We start from the raw sequence: 18596 nt of genomic DNA, 5'->3' as shown, positions 1-18596 counted from the left end.
CTTGTCTTACAGCTTCGGACAGCAGTTCTATATACAAGTTAAAAAGGGTCGGTGAGAGCGGACACCCCTGCCTCGTCCCTCTCTCCAGGGTGATAATGTGTCATATGTGTCCGGTAATTTTAATTCTGGCAGTTGGGGCTGAATATATTGTTTTAATGCACTGTATAAATTCCAAACTAAACCAGAACTTTCTCATGACCTGAATGGGGGGCGTGACAGCAAGCGTTATCCTAAACAATTTTCTGATTATTTTCCATTTTTACATCTGGATGTTTTTATTGGAGCAATTCCGGTCAAGTATGTGATCAAGGGTACAACAGCAGCCTCCTTCATGAAGCTAAAAGTGCCAAAACTTAGGCCCTGACCTCTGAACTTCAGTTTGTGTTTTTTTCCTCTTTTGATTGGTTGTATCAGGCTTGGAATTTAGAACAATATTAAAATCTCCACCAAGTATGAGCGTACCATATGATTCCACAGCAATTAGGTCAAATGCTCTCTTTAAGAGTATTTATTGCTAAAGAACATGCAGCTGACACAATTCCACTTGGGCTATGTTTTTCCCTTCGAGTGAACCTGGTCTGGACCAGGTTCATCATGGAGAGTAAATTACCATGGCAGTATATTTCAGAACGTGGTGAGCCACGATCCGTGGTACCGAAAACTCCAGCCAAGAAACCTAGCTCAGCCACTGAACTTGCTTCATAGCAAGTCCCCAGTGTAATACTGCCCACCAATTTGTTAATTATATACTTACAGTATGACATGTTTTGTAGGCAGAGACAGTGACATTGCTAAAGATTTTGGGCCCCACAAAAGCAAGTCATATTTGGCCCCCCAGTCCACACCAATCCAGTTATTTTTTTTAGGGCCCCTGGAATCATCCTAACTACATTTCTACGACCGACATCAAAACAAGGCGATTGGGAGGAACGCTTTCATTTCTGTTTGATTGACAGGGGTGCCTGTCAATTAAAACACTCTTGGACCCTTCAATGTAGCATATGCACTGCCCTCTGCAGGACTCTCTCGAAACAGCATCCTCCATTTAAGGTGGCACGGATCCTGAAAATAAGAAGCTGGCGAATAAGTAGTCAACTTCAGGCTCATCTGACTGGGTGTTGCTACTGGGAGGTTGAGTGGTATAGGGATGAGGTTGGTATAGATGTCACATATGAAGGGATCAGCAGGAAAAGAGAGAGTGATGACAGGAGGCTTGGATACAAGTCCTGGTGTTTGTACTGCTCTCCCACCAGGATAGGGGTGTACCTGGAACTTCTGCAGAAATGTCTGACACAATGACATTTATTTACAATGTGTTATGAATGTGTTCCTATATACAAGGCACTCACAGAAAGTGTTCTGAAAATTTTACATCAAGTAGTTTTACATCGATTTCAATTTTTTATTCCTACCTTTTCAGTGCACACCACAAATAACCCGTTTTCAGATGTACCACCCGGGGGCGGTCCGAGTATCACTGGTGATATGTGAACCACAGTTTGAGAACCACTGGTATAAATCATTAGAAAAACAATGGCTGGATAAATTTTATAACACATTCATCACAATATGTTAAGATGTTTTTAAATGTAACATATGTGTCTTTATTAAAACATGTCATTTTCTGAGTTTATTGCTCTGTATTGTATATAGCCTTTGGTTATAGCCTTTAAGTAGGTCATCTGTTGAAAAACTGTCATGTTTTTGGACAAAGACAGAATGGCAGAACCTTTTAATCTGTTTTCAATTTAGGGGATCGTTTTCTCACTTTCTTCTTCTGTAAAACTATGTGCAAATAGCCACCATAAAAAAGCACAAACTGACACATAAACAGCTGGAAGTTTGTGCTGATGCTTCAGGTAAGTTGGTTTCAATTGTAGGAAGGAAATCCTGTACAAACCAGACTGAAACGTGGTGTAGCAATGCTGTCATACAATGGAACAAGTGTGCACCAGTCTCTCTAAGAATTATACAACACAACTGTGTAGAATAAAAAGTACCAATCCATGAAGAAGGTGCAACTCCATCAGTGTCAGTACAATAAGGGACTCCATCCATCCATCCAATACCATCCATCTTGTCCGGGGTTCGGGTCGTGGGGGTAGCAGCTTCAGGAGAGGCACCCAGACCTCCCTCTCCCCAGCTACCTCTACCAGCTCCTCAGGGGGAAGGGGGCCAAGGCGTTCCCATGCCAGCCAAGAGATATAATCCCTCCAGCGAGTCCTGGGTCTGCCCCGGGGCCTCCTCCCTGTAGGACATGCACGGAAAACCTCTCCGGGTAGCCGCCCAGGAGGCATCCGCACCAGATGTCCAAACCACCTCAACTGGCTCCTTTCGACGTGAAGAAGCAGCGGTTCTACTCTGAGGCCCTCCCGGATATCCGAACTTCTCATCTTATCTCTAAGGGAGAGCCCAGACACCCTGCGGAGAAACCTCATTTCAATTGCCTGTATTTGCGATCTCATTCTTTGGGTCATTACCCATAGCTCATGACCATAGGTGAGGGTAGGGACGAAGATGGACCAATAGATCGAGAGCTTTGCTTTGCTGTTCAGTTCTTTCTTAGCCTCAACGAACCGGTTAAGCGCCTGCAAAACTGCAGACATTGCTCTGATTCATCTGTCTAGCTCTCGATCTCGCCTACCCTCACTCGTGAACGAGACCCCGAAATACTTGAACTCCTCAACTTGAGGCAGTGCCTCCTCCCTGACCTGAAGAGAGCAATCCACCCATTTCCGGCTGAGAACCATGGTCTTGGACTTAGCGGTGCTAATCCTCATCCACGCCACTTCGCACTCGGCTGAAAACCGCCCCAGAGCACACTGGAGATCCCCAGCAGATGAGGCCAATAGGACAACATCATCTACAAAAAGCAGCGAGGCAATCCTGACGCCACCAAACTGGACACCCTCAACACCCTGGCTGCGCCTAGAAATCCTGTCCATAAATATTATAAACAGGACCGATGACAAAGGACAGCCCTGGCGGAGCCCAACCCGCACTGGGAACACGTCTGACTTATTACCGGCAATGCAGGATGCAGATTTTCCCAGGAAGGCTGAGAAGTGTGATCCCCCTGTAGTTGGAACACACCCTCCAGTCCCCTTTCATAAATAAGGGGACGACCAGCCCGGTCTGCCAATCCAGCGGCACTGTTCCTGACCTCCACATGCGGTTGAGAAGGCGTGTCAGCCATGACAGCCCCACAACATCCAGAGCCCTCAGGTACTCCGGGAGGATCTCATCCAACCCCGGGGCCCAGCCACCACGTAACTCTTTAACCACCCTGGCCACCTCAGCCCCAGTGATGGGCAAGTCCACCCCAGCCCCCCCGTGCTCTGTGCCCTCAAATGTGTCAAAGGCAGTGTGCGTAGATGTATCTGAGGCAGGGTTGAGGAGGTCCTCAAAGTATTCCTTCCACCTCTGGGTGATGTCCCCAGGTGAGGTCAACAGCACCCCATTCCCACTATAAATAGTAGGAACCAGGAGCTGCTCCCCCTCCTGATATTCCGGATGGTTTGCCAGAACCTTTTTGAGGCCGACCGAAAGTCACTTTCCATGACCTCACCAAACTCCTCCCACGCCCGGGTTTTTGCTTCCAGAACCGCCCGAGCTGTGTTCTGCCTGGCCTGCCGGTACCCATCAGCTGCCTCCAGAGACCCATGGGCTAATAATTCCCGGTAGGCCTCCTTCTTCAGTTTGACAGCCCCCTCTCACCTCTGGTGTCCACCATCGGGTACGAGGGTTACTGCCACGACTGGCACCGACCACCCTGCAGCCACAGCTCCGTACGGCCGCTTCCACAATGGAGGTCCGGAACAGTGTCCATTCAGACTCAATGTCCCCAACCTCCCCCGGTATGCAATTGGAATTCCGCCGGAGGTGCGAGTTAAAGCTCCAGCGAACAGGAGCCTATGCCAGACGTTCCCAGCAGACCCTCACTATGCGCTTGGGCCTACCAGGTCTGACCGGCTTCCTCCCCTGCCACCTGAGCCAACTCACCACCAGGTGGTGATCAGTTGACAGCTCTGCCCCTCTCTTTACCCGAGTGTCCAAGACAGACGGTCGCAGATCAGATGATATGATTATGAAATCGATGATCGACCTGTAGCCCCGGGCATGTTCATACCATGTCCACTTATGGACACCCTTATGCTCGAACATGGTGTTCGTTATGGACAAACCATGCATTGCACAGAAGTCCAGTAACAGAACACCACTCGGGTTCAGATCAGGGAGGCCGTTCCTCCCAATCACCCCCCTTCAGGCCACACTGTCATTGCACATGTGAGTGTTGAAGTCCCCCAGCAAAACGATGGAATCCCCTCGTGGCACGCTAACCAGCATACCACTAAAGGAATCCAAGAAGGCCAGGTACACTGAACTGTCATTTGCCGCAACTCCAGAAGAAAACAGCATCCAGCCCCTCTCCAGGAAATTTGTTCCAGAACCCACGCTATATCTAGTCAGTATCTCTCAACCTCACGCAAAAGCTCAGGCTCCTTCCCCACCAGAGAGGTGACATTTCATGTCCTGAAAGTCAGTTTTGTCAGCCGGGGATCGGACCGCAAGGGCCTCCCTTGGTCGCCACCCGATCCACAATGCACCGAACCACTGACATTCCCCTTGTGGGTGGTGGGCCCACCTCGGGAAAGTCCCGCATGCCTCTTTCGGGTCCTCCCCCAGGCCTGGCCCCAGGGTGGGGCCCCGGTGACCCTAGTCCGGGCGAGGGAAATAAGACCTTGATAGACTTCTTTGTCATAGGGTTTTTTTGGATTACTCTTTGTCTGGCCCCTCCCCTGGGACCTTTTTTCCTTGGGAGACCCTACCAGGGGCTATTGCCCCCAACAACATAGCCTCCAGGGTCACTGAGGCACACAAACCCCTCCACCAAAATAAGGTGGCAATCGAAGGAGGAGACAATAAGGGACTATGAGTGTAAAATGCAACTTGACCCATTTTCCGTGTCTGTGAACAGAAAGTTAAACAGTCCCATTTGAATGACAAGTGGACTATTCATCCAGGAGCAGAACTCAATTTAGGTGGAACACAATGGATTTCATTTAGCCCATCGTGGTTTAAGGTCCTGATCCATGCTTCTTCAGAACATAGCCGCTCTTGCAAATACATTCATGCTCAGTTTCCCATGGATTCCAGTTCAGGGGCTTTTTGAATAGCACTCCTCCAGATGTCTGTTATTTAATTTGCATCCCAGATTACTTTTTTTTAATATCCTCCTGAGATACAGGGATTTTTTTTTACTATTGCTTTGACAGGAAGAGTAAGCCGGCAAGGTCACGCCAAAGCAAATGTGACATCATCTGAAAGCCCTAACTGGCCTACTTAAGGTCTAGCCTGCTCCCTCACCAGCCCAGCACCTGTGCTCTGGATCCTATTGCCTCCCAGCTCCAGGCCATCTCTCCTACGCTTACTCCTCCACTTACCCACTTGATTAACTCATCCCTTTACACCGACACCTTCCCTGCCACATTTACACAGGCTCAAGTTACACTGCTGCTTAAAAATCCCTCACTCGATCCTTCTCAGACTGAGAACTATTAGCCAGTCTCCCTTCTCTCATTCTTAAACTCTGGAACCTGCTGTCCTCAACCAAATCTCTGAATTTCTCACTAAGTACGTCTGGCTTCAGACCTGGGCACTCAACTCAGACTGCCCTCCTCACTACTATGGACACTCTGAGAGCCACAGGAGCTGCATCATCTGTCTTGATCCTGCTTGACCTCTCTCTGGCCACATTGAGAAGTGTCTCTGTTCACAGTACTCGTGTGGTTCCCCAATGGAGGAATGAGCTGCTGAACCACATCCAGTCATCAGACTCCCTCTCCCCTTCAAGAAACACCTCAGGACCCATCTGTTCCATGAATTACTCTACTAGCCTGATGCCTCTTTGTTCATTGAATCCTCTTGTTGCACTTCTGGCCTTTGAATTATGTGTCTTATTATGTGCTTTAATTAATGATTATTGAATAGCTCCTGTTCCAATATTGCTTACTCTATACCTGAGCATTTATTCAAAGCTCAACCTAGCTGCAATTATGCCTAGTTGACATCTTGACAGCGTGTATATTTCAATGTGCTATTTGCCTCACTTGTGTGTCACTTTGGACAAAAGTGTCTGCTAAATATGAAATATTCTGTAAATCTGAGGACACATCTGATCATGAGAAATAAATACATAAATAATTTAAACACGGACTGAACAGTTGTCTAATGAGTGTTGCTGTCCAGAACACCCACATGGGCTGGGAAGGTGACACTAGCGACGGTAGTGGTTGGGGGGAGGGGGTGACTGTCAATAGGATGTCACTGAGAGTTCCTGTCTCTGGTTCCCTCCCAGGGGACGTGGCCGCTCCCAGCCCCGGCGGATCCTGGTCAGCCTTCGGGTCATGCATGGAAGCAGCAGGGTGGCTTTGGCCGACAGGGCCAGCAGGGGGAGCACTGAGGCCAGGATGAAGGAAGGCGGAGTGTACCACGCGTAGCTGCCCGGCTCTGCCCACTTCCTCCAGCCGAACACCAGCGCGTGCGCCGTACAGAGCAGCAGGGCGCCGTATCCCAGAGTCCTCTGCAGGGGAAAAGCGGCAAACTTTGCAGGAATTACCGAATAAGTTAACTTGCAGTGACCTTCAGCACATTCTCACACGTGGCTTTATGGCCCCAGATCTGCAGCAGAGCCAGGCAGGATTAAGAGATTACCTATCAAGACCAGTTGGGCAGGCATAATGCAATGAGCCCTGAGATTTCGGGTTTTATTTTCTTTGTACATGTTACCTCTAAGTCGCATAATATCAAAGGACAGAGTACCTATCACTGCTATCAACTGAACATTGATGCTTCCATGTCCCCCTCTCGCCAGTGTGGGGAAGCAATAAAAAAGGCGAACAGAATGTTGGGTTATATCTCTAGATGTGTGGAGTTTAAGTCAAGGGAGGTGATGTTACACTTATATAATTCTGTGGTAAGACCCCACCTAGAATACTGTGTGCAGGTTTGGTCACCATACCTCAAGAAGGACATTGCTGCCTTAGAAAAGGTGCAACGAAGAGCTACGAGAATGATTCCTGGTCTTAGAGGAATGTCTTATGAGGAGAGGTTAGTGGAACTGAATCTGTTTAGCCTTGAGCAAAGGAGACTAAGGGGGGATATGATTCAGGTCTATAAGATTCTAACGGGTCTGGATGCTGTTCAGCCAAATGACTATTTCAATATTAGTTTAAATACTAGAACTCGTGGCCATAAGTGGAAATTAGCGGGAGAACATTTTAAAACAAATTTGAGGAAGCACTTCTTTACACAGTGTGTAGTTAGAGTATGGGAATAGTCTTCCTGCTAGTGTAGTGGAAGCTAAAACCCTGGGTTCCTTTAAATCAGAGCTAGATAAGATTTTAACAACTCTGAGCTATTAGTTAAGTTCTCCCCAAACGAGCTTGATGGGCCGAATGGCCTCCTCTCGTTCGTAAATTTCTTATGTTCTTATGTTACGCTGACGACACGCAGCTCTACCTCTCATTAAAACCTGGCAACCCTGATGCACTGCAATGCCTGTTCAACTGCCTAAAGGACATAAAGCAGTGGATGGAGGCAAATTTCCTAGACCTGAACGAGAGCAAGATGAAAATATTAATATTTGGATCCCCGGTTGCCGTCAGTCATGTAACTTGTGATTTTGGCTAGCAGACCACATTAAACCGCAGGTTAAGAATCTCGGTTTTTTATTTGATTCGGATTTTAAATTTGACAAACAAATAAATGTGGTCATGAAATCTTATTTTTACCATCTCAGAGTTTTAAGCAAGATCAAGCGCATGTTCTCTTTTAGTGATTTTGAGGCGTTGATCCATGCTTTTATCTCCTCGCACCTGGACTGCTGTAATGCACTTTATTTTGGGGTCAGCCAGACTGCGCTGTCTTGTCTGCAGTTTGTGCAAAAAGCTGCCACATGCCTACTAACCAAATCCAAAAAATCGTGCCACATCACTCCGATTTTAGCATCGTTACACTGGTTGCCAGTGAAGCAGAGTTTAAAATTTTACTGTTCGATTTTAAAATGTTAAATGGAGAAGCACCAGCTAATGTCAGGGCCCTCATACATCCGTACTGCCCACCGAGAGCCTTGAGGTCATCTGATCAGCTGCTGCTCCTCGTACCAATCAGCCGTTTGAGGAGGAAAGGTGACCACACTTTCTCCATAGCCGGGCTCAAGTTGTGGAACAACCTCCCTCTCCGCATGCGATCTGCCCCCACCATTGAACGTTTTAAGTCGAGGCCAAAAGCTCAATTTATTGCTGAGGCTTTTTAGATAAATGCGCTGCGTGTTTAATTACAATTTTTTGTAAGTGTAATGTTTGTTTTACTATATTTTACATTTTTCTTTATTTGTTTTATGTCATTTGTTTTTTTTTCCCCTCACTTTTTATGCTTACTGTTTTTATTAAAATGAAGCACTTTGGTCAGCCATTGATTGTTTTTAATAGTGCTATATAAATAAATTGACTTGATTTAAGATTTTTGTTCTGATCCACCGAATGCTGCTGTATCATATCAAGACACAGATCTCCTGCATCATGTGTTAAAACTCCACCTCCTTACTTGTGATAGAGCCACGCAGGTGGCTGTCTATCCCACTCCTGTGCCACTTATCTGGGCTTGATTTGTCAAGTCTAGGGTGTGATGGCTCCTTACCTGGATGCACTGCATCTCAGTCCATGTGAGGGAGCTGCTGACGGATGGGATGGAGGAGACGGCCACGGCGGACAGGGCGGCCAGGCCCAGCACACCCAGGGAGATGTAGACCTCCATCCGCCAGACGTCATCCGCCACCCACGCATCCTCCCTGTTCTGCTGCACCTGCGAGGGATGCACAGACTCTTCCACCACTGATAGACCCCTCCCCTCCAAAAAACAACTCTCCCAACCATAAACCCATCCCCTGAGGCTACTCCGTTTTAAAAGGAACCACCTCCAACAATAAGCCCCTCCCCCGCCAATAAGCTTCTACCTGCTGATAGGCCCAGTTGAGCAGCTTGTATCTGTAAGAACGCCTCATTGGGTAGCAGAGGCTGTAGATGGCATGCAGTGAGGCCAGGAAGAAGGACAGGAGGCCCAGCTGCTTCCTCATGGTGAGCCAGAGCTCCAGCCAGCCTGGGAAACGGCCGTACTTTGTGCCTGACAGACGAGAAGCGAAGTGGACGAACACCAGGAGACACAACCAAGAGAAACTGAAGAGGGTTCAGAGGAGAGGACAGCTAGCAGGTCACACAGAGGACAGTGTTTGCTTTCAGGACCATGCTGTCAACCTGTAAAACTCAGCTCGACTGATCTTTTGGACTTAACTATAAAATGAAAATAAAATGTATTATTATTATTATTATTATAACTATCAATTCCTGCCAGTCTGCGCTAACATTCAGCTGCTGTCTTTCTTGAATCTCCAGCATGTACCACAGAGAAGCTGATAAAAGCAGCTGTCTAATGCCTAAAGTTTTCCTGTGACTTCCTGAGTCTGAGGTGTGTGTTTGTTTATTTGTGTATTTATACGCATTCTCTATAAGGCATGTGTGCGTCTATAGGCTTCGTGTAGCTGTGTAAATGTGGGGGGTGGATTATGTTTATATTACATTGTGGTACTTATGACTAAGATTAGGGCTGGGTAGGGGTTAAGGTTGTCATGTTGGGATTAGTGTTTTCCCCATAGAAATGAATGGAGGGTCCCCACAAATATATAATTACAACCCTGTGTGTGTGTGTCTGTGTGTGTGTGTCTGTGTGTGTGTGTTTGTGTGTGTCTGTGTGTGTGTGTGTATGTGTGTGTGTGTCTGTGTGTGTGTCTGTGTGTGTGTGTGTCTGTGTGTGTGTGTCTGTCTGTGTCTGTGTGTGTGTGTGTCTGTGTGTGTGTGTCTGTGTGTGTATGTCTGTGTGTGTGTGTGTGTGTGTGTGTATGTGTGTGTGTGTCTGTGTGTGTGCACGTGCACCTTTCCTCTCCAGGGACACACCTCGGTACAGCTGCAGTCCTGCAGCAAGCAGGCCAGGGATGTACACCAGAGCCAGTATGGTGATGGAAGTCCAGGGCAGGGCCTTGTTCACCACCAGCACCGGCACCTTGTAGAAGTCCCTCCTGCCCAGCGAGACCGAGGGCTGTATGACATCCCGCAGGAAGGAGTACAGGAAGGTGAACGCCAACAAGATGGCCACCAGCTTGAGGGGAAGGCGCCACGGGGGGAAGAGGGGATGTCGGGCGCTGACAGGGAACTCAATCTCCTCCAAGGGGGCTGGGAGGGCTCTCGTCCCGCTTTCCACAGCCTCCTCGCATCTGTCCACCTCCTGGAGGAGCTGTGGTTTCGGCGGAAGGGGGGGGGGGGGGGGGGGTTCCCACAAGTGTGAGAAAGCAGGGTCATGATAGGAGTCAGCTGCTAGGCTTCTAAAACGATAACCTACCTGACTCACTTCACCCTCCTGTTCTAACAGCACAAACAGTACACAGAAAAGTGATCTTAATATTATCATCTACAGACACCTGTGATCGTGTGTGTGTGTGTGTGGGGGGGTTAACTGGGACTAAATCCTTACTTTTGGAAATACTTGCTTTTAAAAAAATCTCCTTCTGTCTTAGTCCTTTCCAAATAATTGGAAATCTTTACGTTTTTAAGTGCTGAAGTAGCGCAGTGACCTCCAGTGTGTGGAGTTTGTGTGCTGTAGGTGAGCTGGTGCCCCTGGACTGCCCTCAGTGGATGTTGCAGTGGGTGAATGTGCCTCCTGCAGCTGTCAAGGCATGGAAACTGGAGGAATGTTTAATTATATTAAGTAGAGGCAAGGAGAGCCAGGTTAATCCTTAGGCCTAGACATAGGTGCAGTTTCATTTCAGGCACGGAAACATAGCCTACTTGAAGTGAAATTAAATGACCCACCCGAGAACTATGTGTTACATCAGTTTGGGAAATATGTGTGTCACAACAAACTGTGAGTTTCTGTTACTGTCCTATGATTGTTTTTTCCGTTTCGTTAAAAAAAAAAAAAAAAAAAGTTCTGAAAACACGTGATACCGCGCTGCCTTCCCGTTTCCCGGAACAGATTTTGGGCGGTCCACTTGGCGAAGCTCCAGGTTCTCCATGCATGATTCCTGCGGAGAGGGACAGGAGTCCAACTATCTAAAATAAAAGCGAGGGATTAAAGATAGATTAAAGCGAGTTTCTAATTGCGGGCGAGCAACGCCTGAGGCGGTGTGTGCGTGTGTGTGTGTGTGTGTGTGGTGGGGGGGAATCCGTTAACTACGGATTTCCTAATTAGTAGCGCAAGCCCACGTTTTACTTTCAACCCGGATCCGCGCGGCGTGGCATCAACACAAACTCGGAACTTGATACTTCAAGGTGATACTTTTATGTATATTACAAATGATTATACGTACAGTCTATTACCGGTGTAATTTCATTCATTAATTCATTTAATATATAACCAATAAAGCAGCACGAGAATCAACGTGACACGAATTTGCATCGTAATATAAATATTATTATAAAGATTTAAAAACTAGTAAAATACAGGTTTTCATGACCAGTCAAGCCAGTAAGCAATTTCCCCGGCTAATGATACGCTCGGCTACCACTAAGACAATAACGGAGTTACTCTCAGCATTTAACAAGCAACTTTAACCTATTTTTACCAGCTTAACTTACTGCACTTTCAGATGACCGGGGGGACGTCGGTGTACCGGCACTGAGCACGTGGCTGTCCTCTCTGGTCAAGGACAAGGGGCTGGGGGTGACAGCGTGGAAAGAGACATTATAAAACGTATGACTAAAGAGCGACTCTCCGAAATACCACGTCGTGGGTGCCCAATATGCCACATAAAATTTCAGGGGACATCGGAAGGTCCTGCCCACAATGCGCCTGCGACCAGTAGCGACGCCGCAATATCCGACACATGCCGTCGCCCATCCAATCGGAGCGGCCGATTGACGTGCCCTGGGTAAAACGCAGCGCGGCTTGGCAACTGCAGGAATTTATCTGAGGGTCGTAGGGACGGGGCAATAAATGGGATACGAGCGTTAGTGTATCAAAGGGAAAGGAAAGCAGTACCTGTGTGCCAAGAGCTGTTTTACCCTTTCTAACTGTGTGTCGGCGCGTAATGTGTCATAATGTAGGCTGTTATACTTAAAACACACACAGAAGCATTTCAACATAAGTAGAAATATCCACCTTCATATGTATCCCTTAACGTCGAACCTATCTCTGAGACGAGATTACTACACTTTTAAAATAATTCATGGACTATTTCTGCATGCTCCCTTTAAGGATCAACACTGAAACGCCGTCCTTCTCAAAAAAAAAATAAAAAAATCATTTAACTGCACTAATAGCGTTTATGCTGCGCCACACATGACTGTCCTGTGACTTTCTCCCATCTCAGTATTACCAGACAAAAATTACGCAGTCATGTACCTGCAAACCTGGCTTATCGTGGTCTTCGGAATACTGGGCGTATCTGTCCCTGTTCCTGCAGGACCCCTGCACGCACAGTGCAGCGTGGATTGGTACGTTACAGCTCTACACTGTACTTACATGTGCTGTCTTTATCAGTGTTTTATAAGCATTTAGACACGCAATGATATTTGTTGAAGAGCTGAACTAGTTAATTCTTATAGTTTAAAGATCGCCACCTATAAATTTGCTAAACCTTTTGTAACTTTTGGTGATTTTCTTTGGCAGGATTCATATTTGCTAGAAACGGGCTGTTTACACCGCAAACGCAACATGGTGATATTTATGAAATCACTGGTTATTAGTAGAAAACTTTTAAGTACTAACACAATAAAATTCCTGATTTTAAACCGACTTTTCCATTGCTTAACCACCTGGCGTCTAAGCACTCTGCAATTTCGGAAATTTGATCAGTCTTATGTTATTGCCAGTTTTGTATAAAAATGTCCAGGGGCTTTAAGGATGTAAACCTATAATGATTCTTGGTTTTAGTCGTGCCTGGGCATGCCATCGTTGGCGGTGGATTTTAGCTGCTGCTTAGAGCGAAAAATGGCAGCCTTGGTCCTGGAGAGACCAGCTTGTTCCTCTCGTTTCTCCAAATTCCCTCTTCCTGTAGGATTAAAGGCATGCAGCAGACTATTAATTTGGCAATACGGTGTAGTATAAGGAGTAAGAATAGAAAACAGCCATTTATATTAAGCAATGGGAAGGTGTAACAATCAAAACATATGTCACATTTCCTGAACCAGGAATTTGTGGATTGTGTGTAGGAGCACATGAGAGATTTTTGAAGTCGTGGGGAACATACAGTGAGCAAAAGGTCTCACCTTTTAGTCTTATACAGCCATGCTTAATGAGGCATTTGCTGTGAGGCGGGCTAATGGTGTAATACACTCAACATTTTGACGGAGACTGGACGACATACACTGTTACTTTGTTGTCTGATATGAAATTGCCAGTCACTCACAAATGGCAAAAACAACAGATAGACTTCTCTATAATGTGTTGCAAGGTTACTTTTTTAATTTAATGAGCCCTTACACTGAAATATTACAAATGATGTGAGGATGCATTCATAGATTTATAGCTTTATTGTAACAGACGTAATTTAACGTGAAGCCAAATTTGGATGATGTCGTTTTCTTGGTTGCAGTAAAATAAATTAGCCTATCAGAGATACAGTAGGTAAAGCCCTTATTAAATTTACATCTACTTACATTGCTTGGAATTTGAAAGAAGGCTGTGATAGAGCTTTGTTTTTTTTCCGGGTTGCCTGTTTTCTTTATTGCGTGAGGTACAACTAGGCAGCACAGTTCTCATTGTTCAACACCCAAAACCCGAAGCGGCGGAATACAAACAGACAAGTCACAAATGCGGCAAGTATGGATGTTTCTGAATAAAATGTTTTAGAAAGTGGTATCAGAGTTTGTGTTATCTATCCTTCGTTAAATCGGTAGATCATCGTGGAAGTTAATTTTTTAAATTGATTTTCAAAGTATTTTCCCCACAAGCGGCCAAAGAAACCAAATATACATCTTAGCAGATCTGAACAATTACTGTAGTACACAAGTAATCTAAGCATTGAAGCATTTTACATTAATCCCCCTTTCCCAGCCACACATATCCCACCCACAGGAAGGAAATAATAATAGTCTTACTAAAATAAATATTTTCCTAAATAAACAAATAATTTACAGTAATTTAATAGAGAGAGAAAAATAAAAATAGGAAAGGAAAGGGGGGGAAGGAACAAAAAAAAATCCTCTCATTGCCACCATTGAGTATTTGTGATGCTTATTTTAACAGAATTAAGCGTCTCGCAAGAAGAGTGGTGAATGCAATGACTAAAAATGAACTATTTGGTAAGTGAGCACGAAATACTTCTGGCACTAAACCAAACAGACCGCAAACTGGGTCAGGATCAAACTGGGTTCCAAACATACATCCCAAAGCTTTAAAAGTACCTAACCGAAAGGTGGAAAGATTAGGGCACAGCCAGAACATATGTACTAAATTTGCTGGCTGGCCACGACATCGAGGGCATGATGGGTCAACGTTCGGATAAATCCTTGCTAGTTTAGCTTTTGTCAGGTGAGCCCTGTGTTTATCTTTCGGCTGTATTAAGCTATGTTTGGCAGATGAAGACGAAGTGTGCAGACGAAGTCTAAGATGGAATCCCATTGGTCTTCTGACAGATCTAGTCCAAGGCCAGAGCTCCAAGGCTTTTTCAAATTTTCAGTGGAATGACGGTTGATGTTAATTTGCTTATAAATCTGTCGTATATTTATATATAATATATAATATTTATAATACTGCTATCCAATCTTGTAAAGAAAGATTTTTTAATAAAAATAGGGATATTCTGAAAAAGATATAAAAACTTCGGTAACTATCATTTTAATTAAGCTAACACGTCCTGCTAATGTCAATGGTAGGCTAGCCCACCTACTCATATCCTGTTTACACTTGTTGAGAAGTACTGTGAAATTTTTTGTAAAGGTAGTTCTGAGAGAACGTGTAACTTCAATACCCAAATATCTAAAGCCATCTCTGGGCCACTTAAAGGGAAAAGAGTTGGGCGGAAGTGCATCTGCCTCAGAATTTAAAGGGAGGCACGCTCCAAGTGAGTTCTGGTTTGGTTCACAGTGAAGAAAACGCTACCTTCCACTAGGTGGCAGTCACGTACTACGAAGTAATTCAGTTTCTGTTCAATTGGAATTAACTGTGATTTTTTTTTTTGCCTTGTGTGGTTTACCATTGTTAACTTATTTACCTTACTCACTGAAATTATGTGCATGCGTTAGTTGTGGGATTGGAAACAACAGCCTTCCGGGAGTTGGGATTATCTGTCTGAAACAGCTCCCTCTGCTGGCGGCAGGTATTTGGGCATTCCTTGCAAGGACCATTGCAGGCTGTGCCATGGGAGGACAGAAGTGTCTGTACCAGGTGGGAGATTCCTGCTTCCACAGCGGAGTGTTCAAGTATCTATCTATCTAGTATTAAGTATCTATCTATCTAGTATGAAGTATCTATCTATCTAGTATGAAGTAGCTATCTATCTAGTATGAAGTATCTATCTAACTTTTTATCTATTGTCTTATCTGTCTGATCAATCCTATCTATCCTATTATATCGTATCCTATCTATGCGTCATTATGTAATCTATTTCGGTTACATGATTAGTTTGTATTAATACCTTCTTCAGTGTCCTACATAAACAGATGCTCCTCTTGGACTTCTGCTGCGTGTGTCTGTCGCCATCTAGTTGCTGTCGGCCAACGTGCACTTCACTGCGGGCAAACACACCACGCCCGTGAAGAAGTTTGTGGATGACGTCAGTTTCCGGCTGGTGCCCTCCGATCTCTACACTCACTGCCGCGTCTCGGTACGCTGCCTGCCTCCATAGAGGCTAAAGTTCATGGGGTGTGAAAGTAAAGTCAGAATCAGAACTTCGGAGCTGATTGGGTTTCATATGTTACAAGATATCAGTTGAGAATGGAAAAAAAGAAAAACTACCTCATTGGTGGCTTGAACACAGGAAAGAGGAAAGTATGTCAGTTTGAGGTCCAGAGCAGGGAAAGACCCAGTGAGCCAAGACCAGTTAGCTTAATATGATCTCAAACATGAGTACATCTAAATTTCCCAAAAAGGACAGCAGTTATGAAGAGTATTGGCTATAGTGGAATGATGTAATACACAACTTGTGTGTATAAGTAGCTGCACTGTAAGTATAATTAAAAGCTAAACCAATGAGGCTTCTCCCTGCAGGGGTTCTCCATCTCTGAGACCTGGTACGTCGCCTTCAATCACGGCACCAATTACTGCAACCTCTATAATCTGATGGAAGGTCAGATCCCATTTCTGCTTAACACCATTATGAAATGTGCCTGCTTGCTGGACTGCATCCTTCACTTGTAAGAAGGATTTAGACTTTACACATTTATGAGTTTTTTTACAAGTTTTAGCTATATTTATTCATCCACACACACAGACTATGGACACACTATTCCAGCCATGCTCACACCTCCTCCTGTCACTGGTAGGGAGTGGCCTTACCGATGTCCCTGGATACAAGGAAATGACCAGCGCCTTCATCTGTACCCAGCGCTCCAGGGCCAACTGCACCGTGTAATGAGATGCCTGGGTCCCCGGCCAATCACATTTCGACCCGCCTCCCCGAGGGCACCTGGCATGTCCACTCACGTGTCAATCAAATGAATCTGCATCATATGACAGAAACTCAGCAGCTGTCATATCAAGTCATCCTTAAGCCCATTACAGTAACTGCCAGCATTCCTGCAAACCTCCAGTTTACCACCACAATGCTGATGCCATGGAATAAGATGAATGAGACTCAGTAACAGATAAAAGAGCCTCATCAAGGGTGGCTGGTGCTGGCTGGGTTCAGAAAACCAGAACGTCACCTAAGGGCTTCTCACATCAAGTAAAACCATGTTTTGCGGTTTGCATCACTCTGCCTCCTCCCTTTAAAATGTATTAAACCAGTTTAACAGTTATATTTAACCAGTCACACTGCTGTCTACACGCTGACTTTGTAACAGTATTTGTTTCTGTTTCTTTCAATTTTATGAATTTATTTTAGGCCTACATTTTTGGTATCACTACTTCAGGTAGCTCAAATAATGTAGTAGTACACTGTTACCTAATGCAATAATTAACCACAAACTAAGTATTAGTTACATACTGATTCCATGTTCAGTCATCATCAATCAGTAATAACAGGTCATGAATTTCATGCAGTTACTATATTTGTTCATGAGTTATACTTGAGTAATTACTGAGTTACTTTTGCCCCTTTAAGTAAAGTGTTACCCATTTTTCCTTCAGCTGTGCCATGTTTGCAGTCAAACGATAATTACAGGTGTCTTCAACAGTGGGTCTGTGAATCATTGTGTAGCCTAATGACAGACTTCTTTTTGTGCAATTTTATAAAATGTTTATAAATTTCATGTAAACTCAAACCAGTAGTAAGTCAAACCACTGGCAGACCCTCACTGTAAACTGCTCTTTGAATTACAGAGGCTTGGTTGTCATCCAGACTCTTCATTCAGCTCAGATGTAATTGTACAGGTGCCCTGCTGGGACAATACAGACTAATGTAATATAAGCCGAAAACATGCTATGCTAATGAATACAGTGACATAGTGTTACTAATGAAGTGTTATCCAATGAAATGGTTGTGCATGCCATAATATTATTTGTCCCTTTTGTTTATTTAGTTTTATATTCATGTTCATGTATAACCTCCACTGCGATACAGACACTGTGTGTTCCACTTAAATTGGTCTGCTTTGTGACTTTAAGGCCTGTATTAAAACAAGAAACGAAACACTATCCGCAGCCCATAGCGTTGACTAAGTTAACTGAACCATATACACACACCTTAAAAATCTATCAAGTGAATTAGAAATGTAAAAAAAAATGCATCAATTATAAGCCTCAATAATGTTTATAGTTGTTACATTGTATCAAGAAAAATTAATTGGCTAATCGGGTCATTAAAAGGTTAATATAGTTAATGCTGCTGTTAATGTAGGCCAGGCCTAATCAGTAACACAATTGTATAATGTGTAAGGAGGGGTCCCTGCTCCATCTCTCTATGCATCAAAGGCTTTTTGCATTTGAAAAGAATAATTGGCTTGTTTCTTACAGCATTGATCTGCAGACACATGCAATGCACATCACTGTAAATATAGCCCCTTGCAACTCAAATTTTTTTTTTTTTGGGGGGGGGGGGTGTATATCCCTGCATTGTTCTTTCTGACACATAAACTAGTTTTCTTCTTTAAATGTGCCAGAGTCGAACTGCGCGAATTGCTTTTATTAGGGCAGCAATATGCTCGGCGGGGCCTGGACATCCATCACGGAGCCAGTCCCTCTGATCATAAGCAGACCTCAGGCAACGGCTCTCGCGGATAGTACGGCTCCCCTAGTGGGGTAATTCCATAAACGGCCACTAGATGGCAGCCCTTCATTATCATGATTCACCAAAAACTGATTGTTTTTATCGGTAATTTTTAATACCTAGGGCGGGGTGGGGGGGGGGGGGGGAGACGGATTTTTAAAAATATTGTATTAAATTA

At 44.9% G+C, this 18596-nt stretch overlaps 2 protein-coding genes across 2 annotated transcripts; one reads left to right on the top strand and one right to left on the bottom strand.

The window, feature by feature from the left end:
• Positions 1-1572: 1572 nt before the first annotated feature.
• Positions 1573-11819, bottom strand: steap2 (STEAP family member 2, metalloreductase). Its single transcript, XM_072710638.1, has 6 exons — positions 11688-11819; positions 11058-11162; positions 10011-10347; positions 9017-9183; positions 8701-8865; positions 1573-6583 (listed from the first exon to the last, which is right to left on the bottom strand). Exons 2-6 carry the CDS (start codon positions 11127-11129, stop codon positions 6314-6316), a joined length of 1011 nt encoding a protein of 336 aa, XP_072566739.1. The 5' UTR covers positions 11130-11162; positions 11688-11819; the 3' UTR covers positions 1573-6313.
• On the top strand, positions 11770-17837 carry LOC140588718 (uncharacterized). The gene is made up of 5 exons (XM_072710639.1): positions 11770-12545; positions 15371-15473; positions 15758-15877; positions 16261-16339; positions 16536-17837. The coding sequence occupies exons 1-5, from the start codon at positions 12448-12450 to the stop codon at positions 16622-16624; spliced, it is 489 nt and encodes a 162-aa protein (XP_072566740.1). The 5' UTR covers positions 11770-12447; the 3' UTR covers positions 16625-17837.
• The last annotated feature ends 759 nt before the right edge of the window (positions 17838-18596 follow it).

This window comes from Paramormyrops kingsleyae, chromosome 4 (genome assembly GCF_048594095.1).
Source record: "Paramormyrops kingsleyae isolate MSU_618 chromosome 4, PKINGS_0.4, whole genome shotgun sequence".
Classification (NCBI taxonomy): Eukaryota; Metazoa; Chordata; class Actinopteri; order Osteoglossiformes; family Mormyridae; genus Paramormyrops; species Paramormyrops kingsleyae.
Note: the sequence above shows the minus strand (reverse complement) of the source record. Positions and strands in the feature narration are given on the sequence as shown.

Bases quoted from the DNA above. Each gene is read 5' to 3' on its own strand.
- LOC140588718 (XM_072710639.1), top strand. From the start codon at position 12,448: ATGTACCTGCAAACCTGGCTTATCGTGGTCTTCGGAATACTGGGCGTA. The intron at 12,546-15,370 runs GTACGTTACAGC...TGCTGGCGGCAG, and splicing joins GCACAGTGCAGCGTGGATTG to GTATTTGGGCATTCCTTGCA. The intron at 15,474-15,757 runs GTATCTATCTAT...GTCGCCATCTAG, and splicing joins TTCCACAGCGGAGTGTTCAA to TTGCTGTCGGCCAACGTGCA.
- steap2 (XM_072710638.1), bottom strand. From the start codon at position 11,129: ATGCATGGAGAACCTGGAGCTTCGCCAAGTGGACCGCCCAAAATCTGT. The intron at 8,866-9,016 runs GTAGAAGCTTAT...CATCCCTCGCAG, and splicing joins TCAACTGGGCCTATCAGCAG to GTGCAGCAGAACAGGGAGGA. The intron at 6,584-8,700 runs GTAAGGAGCCAT...TTTCCCCTGCAG, and splicing joins CTGAGATGCAGTGCATCCAG to AGGACTCTGGGATACGGCGC.